Source organism: Thamnophis elegans, chromosome 2 (assembly GCF_009769535.1).
Source record: "Thamnophis elegans isolate rThaEle1 chromosome 2, rThaEle1.pri, whole genome shotgun sequence".
NCBI classification, from domain to species: Eukaryota; Metazoa; Chordata; class Lepidosauria; order Squamata; family Colubridae; genus Thamnophis; species Thamnophis elegans.
The window spans coordinates 148,035,187-148,049,776 of NC_045542.1; the positions used below are offsets into that span (position 1 = coordinate 148,035,187).

Here is a 14,590-nt window from a genome sequence, read left to right on the forward strand (position 1 = left end):
TTTCAGTCAAGGGGAAGGAAATGTAAGATCTCGATTCTCTAAGAAAGTCAGTTTCAATAACAAATCACCTGACTGCAAAGGCTAAAATGTAAATAACAAGACTGAGGTAAAAACATGGTGTATGCTTACTCCTTTTTGCACTACGTGTTCTGGGTAATGGTGTGGATTTTTTTAGAAAACTATTGATTTTTTTAAAGTACAGCAATAGAGGGGAGTTCACCTTGATACAATGGCCTCCAATCAAATCTGTTGTGTATGTAGGCACATGTTGAAGGAACATTCTTAGTACATACTGGTATTGATCAAAATCCTGTTGCTCCAGGGGTGAGCAAGCCAAGGAATTACTATGCAATATCAGAAGGCTAAATCCATCCAATTTGCTAATTACTATGTATTAATTTGTCAACAAAGAAGTCAATCTTTATCCTGCAGCAAAGGAGATTTTAAATAACCTGGGAAAATGTTGATGATACAAAAACCTGCCTATCTGTTTAATTTTTCTTTGTGTTATGTATTATATATTGCTTACTTGTAATTCAAATGGTAACAATGTTAGTATCTGTATAACATTGGAGGATGAATTCAGTATGTACAATAAAGAGAAAATGGAGGAAAAGGGCTTGGACCTTGACATTTCAAAGACCTCTTGCTGTAAATATTTTTCTCTCCTAGAACTACCTAAAAACATCCATTCTCTTGATCCACATACATTTCATCTATGTTGTTGTTAGTTGAGATGTCATGTCCAACCCATCGCGACCCCATGGCAATGTTCCTCCAGGCCTTCCTTTTCTCTACCATCCTCTGAAGTCCATTTAAGCTCACACCGACTGCTTCAGTGACTCCATCCAGCCACCTCATTCTCTGTTGTCCCTTCTTTTGCCCCCAGTCTTTCCCAGCATGAGGCTTCTCCAGTGAGTCCTTCGTTCTCATTAGGTGGCCAAAGTATTTGAGGTTCATCTTCAGGATCTGGCCTTCTAAAGAGCAGTCAGGGTTGATCTCCTCTAGGACCGACCACTTTGATTGCCTTGCAGTCCAAGGGACTCGCAGGAGTCTTCTCCAGCACCATAGTTCAAAGGCCTCAATTCTTTGGCGCTCTGTCTTTCTTATAGTCCAAATCACAACCATACATTGCAACTGGGAAAGCCATAGCCTTGACTATACACACTTTTGTTGGCAGGGTGATGTCTCTGCTTTTTAGTATGCTGTCTAGTTTTGCCTTAGCTTTCCTCCCCAGGAGCAAGCATTTTAATTTCTTGGCTGTAGTCCCCATCTGCGGTGATCTTATTTGCCAGGAATTGAGAGGGCCGGATATCTTCTCAATTCTATGAATAGAGTGAATATCTATGAATAGAGTGCAAATACAGCCATGTATTTCCTTCACATCATTGGGGTTGGCAGGTCATCGCAATAGATTTTTATGTCATCAAAAACATCATTTTTGAAACCTATTTTCTTTGCGGAAAATACATTTGATACAAGCTCACTGCTATGTGAATCACAATAGCTGTTTTGTACAGGAGACTACTTAAGAAATGCTTTGAATTTCCCTGGGATTTCTAACTCCTGTTTTTAAGATCAAACCAAATTGCAACTGAAAAAGACTTTAAGAAACATTTCAGCCATATGTAAAAAAAATAAAATAAACCAGGTTATTTCCTATTGCTATCTGGGAAGCATCTTGAGGGTGACTGTGGGGAAACTACTGTAGGTAGTGTGGCCCTAATGGAGTATGACAAAATAAAAACCCTAGGAACTGCCTTGGGCTGAACCCTATTGGACCTAGGAAAACTAAAACTCCTACAGGACTCTAGAATCAAAGGAGGGTTTGGCCTTCCAGATTGGGAGGGTTTGGCATCCTACTATCAGGCAGCAGCTATAACATGGCTTAAAGAGTGGATAGTTCACAAAATAAAAGAATATTGACAATAGAAGGACATGATTTACAGCTGGTCTGGCACACGTTTATCTGGGAGGGAAAGAACAAAGCCCATAAATACTTTCAGAGACACCAAGTGAGAGACGCCTTATTAAAGATTTGGATGAAAATTAAAAGAAAATTCTATACTAAAATTCCTAGGTGGATATCAACCATGGAAGCAATGATTTACCCCAACGTAATAAATTTGCACAGGATACTGACTTACAAAGAATTATTGGATGGGCAAGGAAAATGAATCAAACCAAGAGTTAAAATTGCAGGGAATTGAAATAGACTGGTGGCTGTACATACAGATTCAAATAAGATACAAAAAGGATTTAGAACAGTACGGATTTCAAAATGAACAACAAGAATTGGACAAAATAGTAACAGGGACAGAAGAAAAAATGATCACAAAAATGTATAACTGCCTTTTAAAATTCAAAATGGAGGAGGAAACTGAAGGAAACAATGGTAATTTGGGCTAAATGTTTTGGGCATAACATAGAATTGGAGCATTGGGGAAAATTGCGAGGAAAAAATTATAAATTGATGTTGTTGGCCGTGTATAAGGAAAATATCTACAAGATGTTTTATAGGTGGCATTTACGCCCAGCGAGATTGGCCAAAATGTTCCCCAGCAGATCCCCCAAATTGCTGGAAACGTAACTATCAACAAGGGACCTTCTACCACATGTGGTGGACGTGTCCCAAAGCTAAGGAATTATGGACAAAAATTCAAAATGGCTGGAGGAAGAAACGGAACAAAAAATTTGACATGAAGCCCAAGCTGTTTCTTCTGGGAATAATAAAAGGAAACATAAGCAAAGAAATTCAATATATTACCCTTCATATAATTAACACAGTCAGAATCTCATTCCAAAACTGGAAACAAAAAACCATCCCCTCGAACGCAGGGATCATAAAAAAGGTGCTAGAATGCACGGAAATGGATAAATTAATGATGGAACTAAGAGATAGAGAGGAAACAGAGTATTATAAGGTATGGAATATGTGGTATAATTGGCTCAAAAAGAGATGTAAAATTAATGCATAATGATTATATAGAAAATATAACAAAAGCAAATGGTATATTTACAAAAGTAAATTTATATGTTGTATATTTATTAAATAATCATGAAACAAGGAGGTATATGTATGAAACAATAGGCTTTAGAATGGAAAATTAGAAATTATAAAGTTGTACAAATATAATTGTGATTTTAATGTTTAAAAATGCTGAATAAAAATGAATAAAAAAAACATCATTTTTGAAACCTATTTTCTTTGTGGAAAATACATTTGATACAAGTTCACTGCTATGTGAATCACAATAGGTGTTTTGTACAGGAGACTACTTAAGAAATGCTTTGAATTTCCCTGGGATTTCTAACTCCTGTTTTTAAGATCAAACCAAATTACAATTGAAAAAGAGTTTAAGAAGCATTTCTGCCATGTGTAAAAACCTTGGGGTCGAAGTAGCTTCCTACTTCGATTATGGCTATAGCGCCCATTACATTTTCCATTCTTCACTGAGATTCCCTTCAGATGTTTGATTACTACCGTGTTTCCCTGAAAATAAGACAGGGTCTTATTTTCTTTTTATCCCCGAAATAAGCGCTTGGCCTTATTTTCGGGGAGGTCGTATTGTTTTTGAGGTACAGGAGGCAGCGAGTGTGGTCACCTCATGGCTGCTGCTGCATTGCAATATTTTCGGGGAGAGCTTATTTTAGCGCATGCGCTCAAAAGGGCAATTGAGCTTATTATCTGGGGAGGTCTTATTTTCAGGGTGTGAGGGGAAACTTATAGGGTTTGATTTACCCACGTTTAGTATAAGATTTTAAGATAATAATAGGCCTCTAATACAGTGCTATATTAAAAGAGTCAGCTAAAATGACCTTCTAATGGTAATCAGACATTTGTAATCTGCTGTGCTAGCACAACTTCTAATATGCATTTGCTAAGCAATGAATTTCAGAAGCTATTTCTAAGAAAGAAGGTGTACCATTTGCTACTTTCAGTTCCTTAATGGTAGGAGACTTACGTGTACACACCAGTACATAATGTCTGGTATTCTGACCCCCCTCGTCCCACACCAACACACTCCGAGCCAAAGATACTTTACGGAATTTATTAACAGACAGGTCCTTGGCAGCAAACCGGCACAGATAAGCCTTGGCAGCAATCCAGCCTGCCAAGCTCACAATACTGTTCTCCCACATTAGTTCATGCGTTGACTTCTGCAAAAGGGGCGTGTGCATAAGCATTCCTTTTATAGTCTGGAGAGGAGCCTAATTACCAGCAGCTGAGTGCAATTACCTCCTGTAACTGCGCAACTGTTCCTTACGCCTATCAGCTCTTTGGTGCTGGGCATTCAGGAACAACTCACTGCTGACGTCCGGATCACACTCCCTTGTCTCCTCCCCACTGGTCCAAGGCTCAGGTGCCTCCTGGTGGCCAACCAGCCTCTCTGCGCCTGCTCAGAGTCAGAACCCTGTCCAGGGTCCTCCACATCCTCCAGAGCCGAATCATAGGGCCCCCTCACTGTCGGAGTCTGGTGGCAGCTCCAATGGCTCCTGCTGGGCCACAACAGTCTGGCATTCAGTATGAGGGTATAAGGAAGTAAATTGTAAAATGCAGACAAAAGTATAAAATATGCATGTTTGGAAGAAATCATGGCCACTGATCATAGCTATTCCTCGCTGGATTGAGCTACTGTCTCTGGGCGTTATTGCAGTAAGTTGTTGATGTAAGTAAAGACGGCAATCATGTTCTGCATTTTAAAGAAAAATTGTTATATTGTGTTACTGTTTCCATTTTAATTGGAATTTACTTTATGACAAGATTCGTTTTATGACAGGGGAAACAGGGTAATACTTATTTAACCCAAGGAACTTAGCCAATAAGGAGGATGTCTATGGAGATTCTCAAGTCATCCAGGTCATGGTTGCCCCAAAGATGCTTTTTCAAGAGGCAACTAGAGTTTATGGTTTTCTTTGAAGATGTTTCGCTTCTCATCCAAGGAGCTTCTTCATCTCTGACTGCATGGTGGGGAACGGAAGGATTCTGCCTCTTGAAAAAGCACGTTTGGGACCAATGGGAATTGTAAAGCAGACCCAGAAGGGTGGCTCTGCCTATCCATTGGAACTTAAGACTACTGTCAAGGTAGGAGTCTCTCGTGATAAGGGGACAATTGAAAGGATTGCTGGGATCTCCCCCCCACCACATTGGACTAGCTTCCATATAGTGGACTCATATAACCAAAAATCGTGGAGTTGGAAGGACCACAAGGATAATTTAATTCAACCTTCTGCAATTCACAAGAAAGTGTATTAGATTCTTGAGAGGGGACTGTCCTATTTTCTTCAAAAGCTGCAGACATGGGCAATCCACAATCTTATAGGCAAATACATTTTCCCTGTCAGTTTCTCCCAACTGAAGGGAGGGAAAAAGCATCCCTTGAGGTGGAATACTGAATATTGGGAGCTTCGTTTGCTTTCTCCATAAATTCATTGTGGGCAACTAAAAACAATACCGCACCAAAAAGTGCAGCTTGAAGAGAGAGTCCTCCACTTACATCAGTTCGCTTAGGGACCGTTCCAAGTTACAACAGCACTCAAGAAGCGAATTATCTGAGCTTGTAGGTTGGTTTCTAAACGTTTTGTTACCAGGCTAGGTAACATCTTCAGCGGAGTTTGCCAACCACAGACAGCATTGACCTTTAATCAACTCATACATTTCCTCTCTCCACTCACACACACCAGTTCACCTCCCAACGGCCCTGACCTGAAGTAATCTCTTTATCACAAGGCCCACCACAAGACCCACAGATGACTCAAAGCTGACTCATCACAAGACCTTGTTGTGGCCTGCCAGTGGCCAGCAGAGCTGGCAGCAGATTCGGACAGTGAGGAGGTTGGGGAGGAACATGGGTCAGTCCTGGAGTCTGGGGAAGGCTCTGATGAGGGCTCTGCGTCGGAGGCAGAGAGGGGGCCAGAGCGATAAGCCAGTTATCAGCTGCCTCCAGAGTCAGACATCAGTGAGGCAGAAGAACAGCTGGAGCCTGTTTCCAGTATGCACATGCTCAGAGTTGCCAGACAAAGGGAACAGCTAAAGAACAGGGGTCGACTTGGGAGTAAGGCCACAGGTGGACGATGAATGGCCCCTCCCAGAGGAAATAAAAGAGGAGTGAAAGGGGAGTGGAGTTTGCAGGAGACAATTAGTTTGCTTAATTGGATCGTGACTCTCCGAGACTCCTTGCCAACTTTTGCAGATATTGACCTGGCAGCTCTCCAAGCCAGATAAGGTCTGTGACTGTAAATCCTCCCTTGAAAGACCTTACTGGATGTGAGTGAGCAGAATTCACAGTAAATTGATAAAAGGGGTTTTTGTCGGGACAAGGAGTTTGCTGCATGCTCTTGGGCAGCCTAGGTCAGAACAATACACATGATACCAATTCTGGGAGTGTTAGGGTTACAGATATTCGCCACTATAGCAAAAGTGACTTATGACCATTTTTCACACCTATGACCGTTCGAGCATTCTCATGGTCAAAATTCAGACGCTTGGCAATTGATTCATATTTATGATGGTTGCTGTGTCCCGGGGTCATGTGATCACCTTGTGCAACCTTCTGACAAGCAAAGTCAATGGGGAAGCCAGATTCAATACAGCAACAACCGTGTTACTAACCTAACAATGGCAGTGATTCACTTAACAACTGTGGCAAGAAAGGCCATAAAAGGGGAGCCAAACTCAATTAACTGTCTCGCTTAGCAAAAAAATGTTGGGCTCCATGGTGGTTGTAAGTCGAGGACCACCTGAATTGACCAAACTAAAAAAAAATCAGGGAACTCCATGCAGAAAAGTGACGGCCACATTTTAATTTATTAAGTGTACATGTTGTATTCCTAAAAATAGTGGAAGGAAAGGAGAGAGATTTGTTAAGTGAGAGTGGTCTTCCAAGATGTCTGCTCAGGATGGGGTGGGGTAGGCATGATGGGACACCCACCCAACTCATCACCTTCTGAGATGTTCACTTCCATATGGGTGGGAGAGAAAGGGAAGAAGAGTTTAAAATATCATCAGTTTTTAATTCCTTGCGTACGTTCAGATCTGTCCCTCCGTGTCACATAAATAATAAACCCTGCTTTTTGAGAAGGCGGAGCTTCCACTGGAAAAATGGAAACCAGGCTGTGCATGTTCTGGTGACTCCCGCTTCTCACGGCCTCATTCTTTTGGTCGGTTGACCAGGACTTCACCCAAGGCTTCCAGCACTTCACGCTTGTAATCTTCAAAGTCGCCATCGATTGATTGACCGTCTGGTCCTCCACCACCCACATATGGCAGTTGGTCTCCGTGATAAGCCGAGCATCATGACTGACAATGATCACCGCTGGAAAAGACAGATGGGTTAAGTAAGATCTCCAAACCCCATTAAAAAAAAAGTTTCTTCTTTGGATGCACTCAAGAGCTGTCCAGAGATTGCCATTCAGGATTCAACATGAGCCAACCATCTGCCAAGGGTTTACTAAAGCAGAGACATGCAAACTGCTGATTTTTCTCCCAAATAAGCTCCCCCAAGCTTATTTAACTGTTTATAAAAAGCAATTATTTCTTAAGACATCAAATATAGGTTGAGGGTGCAAAAAAATAAATAAAAAAATGCAGCCCATCAACGTTTCTTCAGTGGCCACCAGAAAGAGCAAGTCTAAATTTCTGCTTATGTTTACTTTTTTTTTCTTGGGGGAATGAATGGTTAACATAAGTACTTGAGGAATCACCAAGAATCCTCAGAACCCCTCAAAATGTGAAGCCTTCACCATGTTTATTTGGGGGTGCTGCCTTCCTGATCTACAGCAAAGCCCATGTGGCTGGGCATTGCTGCTTCAATTGTGTTCATGTACAAATTATTCAACACTGTATTAGTTCTGGCATTCATAGGGATAGACCAATACAATACAATACAATAGCAGAGTTGGAAGGGACCTTAGAGAGAATAGTTTGACTCCCTCTTCTTTGTGGCAACTCCTGATATATTGGAACATTGCTATCATGTCTTCCTTAGTCCTCCTTTTCATTAAACTAGACATACCCAGTTCCTGCAACCGTTCTTCATGTTTTAGTCTCCAGTCCCCTAATCATCTTTGCTCTTCTCTGCACTCTTTCTAGAGTCTCCACATCTTTTTTACATCGTGGTGACGAAAACTGAATGCAGTATTCCAAGTGTGGCCTTACCAAGGCATTATAAAGTGGTATTAACACTTCACATTATCTTCTATTCCCGTTTATGCAGCCTAGAACTGTGTTGGCTTTTTTAGCAGCTGCTGCACACTGAAACCAGAAACTTATCATTCTTAGGTACTAAGATGGTGGCCTTCATTTTCAGTCTTTCCCATCCTGCCAAGTGATAGGGCAAAGCAAAGTTGATTTACAATAACAAAGGCAAGATATGCGACAGGATAGAACCGTGATGGAGAACCTATGGCACATGCCACAGGTGGCATACGGAGCCCTCTCAGCGGACACGCGAGCCGTCAACCTAGCTCAGCTCCACCGCACATGTGTGCGTGCCTCCCGCCGGCCAGCTGATTTTTGGATCTCTGCCAATCATACGTGGGGGGATGGACGGATGTGGGAGATGTGTGCACATGTGAGACAGGTTGCATGCATATGTACAGGATCTCGTGCAAATGCGGGAGACACGTGTTCGTGTGGTCGTGGAAGCATGCTTGGGGCGGAGCGCGGGAGTGTGTGGCATGCTTCCCCGCAGCTCATTTTTCCCAGGAGTCTGCAGGGAGGTCTGCTAGACCCAAAACGGGGTGATGTGTGTGTGTGTCGCACAAGCATGTGGAGGGAGCAGGGCATGCAGTGGGGAACACGCGCATGCGCAGGGGGCAAGGCATGCAGAGGTGTCACACGTGCATTGCATTATGGGTGAGGGCCTTGCGCTTTCATCACACGACGATAACAAGGTTAGCAATCACTGGGATAGGAGAAACCTAATGTCACTGTAGGAACGCCTGGTCCCTACTTTCCAGTACCACCTTTCAAATTTGTAAGGACAGCATAGTGGTAAGAAGAGCAAGCAGAGGGGTATTTATCATGTATTATTACCCTGGAATTAAGAGCCAACAAGCTTTCGCTCACCTTTATATTCATTGATAGCATCTCCCAAGGCATCGATTGATTCAATATCCAAGTTATTCGTAGGTTCATCCTAGGGGAAAGGGAATGGAGAGACATTTAAGGACTCTTGGCTTCTCTTCAGCTTCCACAATGGGATAATGGTGCTGATATATAGATTGTAGATAAACTCACCAGAATAAGGACATCAGGCTCTCTGCAAGCCAATTCAGCAAATACTACGCGAGCTTTTTGTCCCCCTGGTAATAGGAAAAAAAACCAAAGGAGAGAAAGGAGGAATTAGAAGATTAGCAAAACATGCTTGCTTCCCCAAAACTGATGCAGACAGCATCTCGCCTTTCGGAATTTGAAAGGACATCTGGAAGGATGCCGAGGTGGCGCAGTGGTTAAATGCAGCACTGCAGGCTACTTCAGCTGACTGCAGTTCGGCTGTTCAAATCTCACCGGCTCAGGGTTGACTCAGCCTTCCATCCTTCTGAGGTGGGTAAAATGAGGACTCGGATTGTTGTTGGGGGCAATATGCTGACTCTGTAAACCGCTTAGAGAGGGCTGAAAGCCCTATGAAGCGGTATATAAGTCTAACTGCTATTGCTAAAAAAAAAAAAAAGAACCCACCAAGTCCCCTTTGAAGGCTATCAGGCCTGCAGCCATCTTTTCTTTTGGATCTTTGGCCTGCCACATTTTATTCTTCTACTATGCATTTTCTATTGTGGGAAAATGGGAGGGGGGAATGATAGGGAGTCATATACTATGCAGCCATAACAAAATTCTTTCTAGGAAGCCAAGGTCATCCTTTGTCTTTACACGTCTGCACTTGACCAGAATTGGATGGGTGGAACTGCCAGCATGACAGTAGAAGATTGGACCTTGTGGGTGTGGGGGAAAGATCTTGAACTTTCAACTAGGTGGGGAAAACCGGGAATCTTTCAGATTCAGGTTTTCCCAGTTGTGCCAACATGGCTCTCTTCATCAATTGGAACGTTGAGCAATACATTGCTTTTGATTCTGATTTCCTTTTGGATGCTATTTGGAACCCTGACATCAGCATTGGCCTATCTTTCTACAGCCATACAGTCTTATGTCTTGCTCAAGACACAGATGGACTGTTAAATCACTAAAACTCCAGCACTCAGTGCACCTCCTGGTGTGATTAGCTACAACTTTAATTATCCAACACATTTGAAACATGCCAAGGTGGAGAAAGCTATGCTAGCAACCCCGTCCTTCCTTGTGACGCCCTCGGCCCACCATCGCCCTTCCCTTCTCCCAAGAAATGTGTCCCATACCAGACAGCTTGCAAATCTGGATGGTGTGGGCATGACTCTCAAGACCAAACCGCCCTAAACATTTACGGGCATCTTGATAAGGCAGGTTGAAATTGCGCTGAAGATATTCAGTGGCTGTTTCCTGCATGTTCAACTGATCGGCATATTGCTGGTTGAAGAAGCCAACTTTCTACCAGGAGAGAGAGAGAAAAGAAAAGAGAAAACTTGAGTGAAACTTCTCTCAAACGTCCACCGAAGCTTAACTGACACCATCCACACCTGCCACAGCTGGCACTGCAGGGTTGCCTTCTGTGATTCTGCTTCTGAAGCCTACTCCATCTCTCTTTCAACCAATTCATTTTGGCCAAGGTTACGGCTGGCGGAAGCCTTCCTAATTTCCCGGACTAGAACTTCCATCAGCCCTTGTCGCTGGCTCATGGTGGCTGGGATGATATGAAATGGAATCTAAACCATCAGGCAGGAAATAACCAGGTTGCCTAGTTGTAGTTTAGCGCATGATGCTATCCTGAAATCAGTCTCCAAATTGTGTGACGATATTTTACTCTAAGTCTCAACTGCCACGTTCAGCAAATGAAGAAGCAGGTGCATGCAGCCATACCAGCACATTTTCCCCAAAATAAGACCCTGTCTTATCTTTTTTTGCCACCAAAAATGGCAAGAAGTCTTATTTTTGGGAGAAGGGGAAGCATGTTGTCCACTGACTCCCCACACCTGCGCACTTCGATCCTGGCCTCTTTTTCGCTATCAGAGGCCTTCAAGAACTTCTTCGTCTGGCAAGGTCAGCAAGGCTTTCCTAAAGGCCTCCGTAGCTGGTAACAGAGCTCCAGATCAATCCAGAGCTCTGTTATTGGCTACAGAGGCCCCAGGAAAGCCTTGCCAGCTGCAGAAGAAGAATTGGGCCGAGGTGTGAGAGGCCTGGTTGCAACTGCCTGTAGTAGGGCAGCTCCCCCACCAGCTTAATTTTTACCTGTGCACCCTGGAGTGGGTGAGGTCTTAATTAGGGCTTATTTTGGGGGTAGAGCTTATATTGGGTGCACGTGTAAAAATCAAGCTAGGTGTCAGGCCTGCAGTCAGATTGGACCATGTGATGGACTTGTGGGTGGGGGCAAGATCATGAACTTTCAACTGGGTGGAAAACCCAGGAAGCTTTCAGATTCGGGTTTTCTACAGATTGTACCAACATGTCTCTCTTTATTAAATTGGAACTTCGATGAAAGCAATGCCTTGAACTCTGATTTAATTCTGGATGATATTTGGAACGCTGACGCTAGGACTTACTTTCTGAGTCGATCGTATTTTTGGGGAAATATGGTAATACAACGAAAGACCAAAAGGTGTACTGGATATCCTGCAAGCAAACTATCCCCTCTCCAAGCAGAGTACACCAACACAAAGCTACAACTGCCATGTGTGCACCGCTTCCTATGACCAAAGACTTCCTACCCTGACTGCAAGCTCTGCTTTCCACTCCAATATAACCCTCATCCCCTCATTGTACACTGCCTTCCCACCACGTTCCAATTGAGATTTCAGCCATACTTACTAGCCTGTGGTTTTTCCTCATTTCTCCTCTGGTCTGAAAAGATGATAAGGAAAAGAAAACAGGAGGTTAGCATTGCGTTGGTTCTCTTCCCTTGCAGTCCCATCAGATTAAAAGAGAAGTCATTTTTCACGGGCTCTTCCTAAAATCGTCCCCCAATAGTCACTTTCACTCATCTAGGACTCGGTCAAAAGGGGCCCCAAACAGAGAAAAGGAAATTCAGGAGGACAATCCACACCAAGAGAAGCCAAAGTTTGAACAGATGGTACTTACCGCTGTAAGCTTCCCGGTTAACAGCAATAGGAGTGTACTTTTCCCCACCCCATTGGGGCCCACGATACAGACTGAGAGGCAGGAAAAAGGGGAAGAGAAGGGATTGTCATTAGTAACAAGATGGTGCCAGGCAGGCAAAGTTTTTAAGAATCTGACTCCCCCTCCCCGCCATCTTTCAATACAGGTAGTCCTCGAATGATGATCATTTGTTTAGTGGCCATTTGAAGTTACAGCTGTGCTGAAAAAAGTGACTTATGGCCATTTTTCACACTTACGACTGTTGAAGCACCCCCGTGGTCACGTGATCAAATTTCAGATGCTTGACCACTGTCTGATATTTAGAATAGAATAGAATAAGAGAGTTGGAAGGGACCTTGGAGGTCTTCTAGTCCAACCCCCTGCTTAGGCAAACCCTACAGCACTTCAGACAAATGGTTGTCCAGTCTTTCTTAAAACTTCCAGTGTTGGAGCATTCACAACTTCTAGAGGCAAGTTGTTCCATTGATTAATTGTTCTAACTGTCAGGAAATTTATCCTTAATTCTAAATTGCTTACCCCTTGATTAGTTTCCACCCACTGCTTCTTGTCCTCCCCTCAGGTGCTTTGGAGAATAGTTTGATTCTCTCTTCTTTGTGGCAGTCCCTGAGATATTGGACGACTGCTATCATGTTTCCCCTAGTCCTTCTTTTCATCAGACTAGATATACCCAGTTCCTGCAACTATTCTTCATATGTTTTAGCCTCCAGTCCCCTAATCATCATGGCATTTACATCGTGGCATATTTATGATGGTTGAAGTGTCCCCAGGTCATCTGATTTCCCTTTGTGACCTTTTGACAAGCAAATTCAAAGGGGAAGCCAGGTTCACTTAACAACTGGGTTACTAACTAAACAACTGCACTGATTCACTGTACAATTGTGGGAGGAAAGGTCATAAAATGGGACAAACTTGCTTAGCAACTGTCTTGTTCAGCAATGGAAATTTTGGGCTCACTTGTGGTGGTTAAGTTGAGGACTAAATCAAAAGCAGGAGCTAAAAGTGACTTTTCCCAGCTGCAGCACTTTAAAAAATTTTAAAAGGAGAAACTCCTGGTGAGGAATTTCCTCTCAGAAACCAAGAAACACAAATGATAACCGTGTGCAGAACTGTCTGTCAGCACGAAAACTTTACCGTCTCTCCTTCCCCGTCACTTACTTCGCGATTCCATGTCAATTCCAAAGTCCAAATTTTTGAAAAGGGGCTTCTGTCCTTCGTAACTGAAGTCCACGGCTAAAAGAGAAGCAAAGAGATAAGGATCAAAAGGGGGAAAAAATGTTTTTTCCCGACAACACAAGAGTAAAGTTTAGATAGAACAACAACCAGTAACAGCCAGTCTGGGAAAAAAAATCAGTTCTTAGCCCAGGTGGTTAAAATAGCAGAGCTTCAATTGAACAATCGAATTTGAAATGAGGTTGTTGGCATCTTTTTTAGCTCACCCTTCCTTGTCCTACTTTTGATCCTGAGTTTTGGACTGAAAGTCTCAAAGCAAAGGATTGCGATTTGCTTTGAATCAACCCACAGATTGTATACAAGCTGCCTTGGGAGCCCTATCCTTAGCACAGGGGTCGGCAACCTTAAAACACTCAAAGAGCCACAAAGGTCCTAACTGAAAGCCCCCTTTCAATTCTGGAGCCAACCGGAAGTCCGGTTCCCCCCACCATAGTCTTCTCCTAGCATGGTGACCTTTTTCCTCTACCTGTCCTAACCAAAAGCCCTAACCCTAACCCTATCAATTGTGAAGCAGCAGAGGGATGAAAGAGCCACATGCAGCTCCAGAGTCGTGGGTTGCTGACCCCTGCCTTAGCAGATAATGAAATCTTAAAGAGATGAGTAACCTACATTCTGAAAAGTGCTGCAAACCTGCCACACTCTGTTGAAGATGCTGCCAGCTTTTCCCCGTGAAAAATCTCCCTGGCATGCAGTGTGTTATGAGTTGCAGCCATTTTGAAGGCAGCTTGGGCTACTAGCTACAAGCATGATGGGAAGGCAACATAAAAAAACCTGTTAGGTATCCTAAATCAGGAGATTACACAGACTGCTATCCTATAGTGTCTGATCTCCCATGCCATTAATTCCTATACAACCAAAGTGATAACAGACTCCCATTCCTGAAAGGTACTCGCAAACGGGTTCTGAAGTTCCGACACCGCCCTCTCCCCAATCACGTGACCACAGTTCAGTTGCTTAGCAACTGGCCTGCATTTACGGCTGTTTGCTGTGGCCAATTGTCACGCGACTTGCTATTTACAACCCTTTTGCTGAAAACTGGTTTATGTCAGGTTTTCGGCAAAACTCCATATCGTGCAATGAATCCGCTTAACGACTACCAAAAAATGTTGGAAAAATCACATGGGTGATCCACTTTACAACTGTCATTACTTGTGA

General features: G+C 43.2%; 1 protein-coding gene across 1 annotated transcript in view; it reads right to left on the bottom strand.

Moving 5' to 3' along the window:
• Nucleotides 1-6,781: 6,781 nt before the first annotated feature.
• Nucleotides 6,782-14,590, bottom strand: part of LOC116524048 (ATP-binding cassette sub-family F member 1-like) — a 28,869-nt gene continuing 21,060 nt past the window's right edge. The window contains 9 exon segments of the mRNA XM_032239145.1: nucleotides 6,782-7,230; nucleotides 7,233-7,316; nucleotides 8,965-8,967; nucleotides 9,071-9,140; nucleotides 9,242-9,306; nucleotides 10,354-10,522; nucleotides 11,897-11,929; nucleotides 12,167-12,237; nucleotides 13,361-13,435. Of these exon segments, the coding sequence (XP_032095036.1) occupies nucleotides 7,151-7,230; nucleotides 7,233-7,316; nucleotides 8,965-8,967; nucleotides 9,071-9,140; nucleotides 9,242-9,306; nucleotides 10,354-10,522; nucleotides 11,897-11,929; nucleotides 12,167-12,237; nucleotides 13,361-13,435 (650 nt within the window). The 3' untranslated portion in view covers nucleotides 6,782-7,150.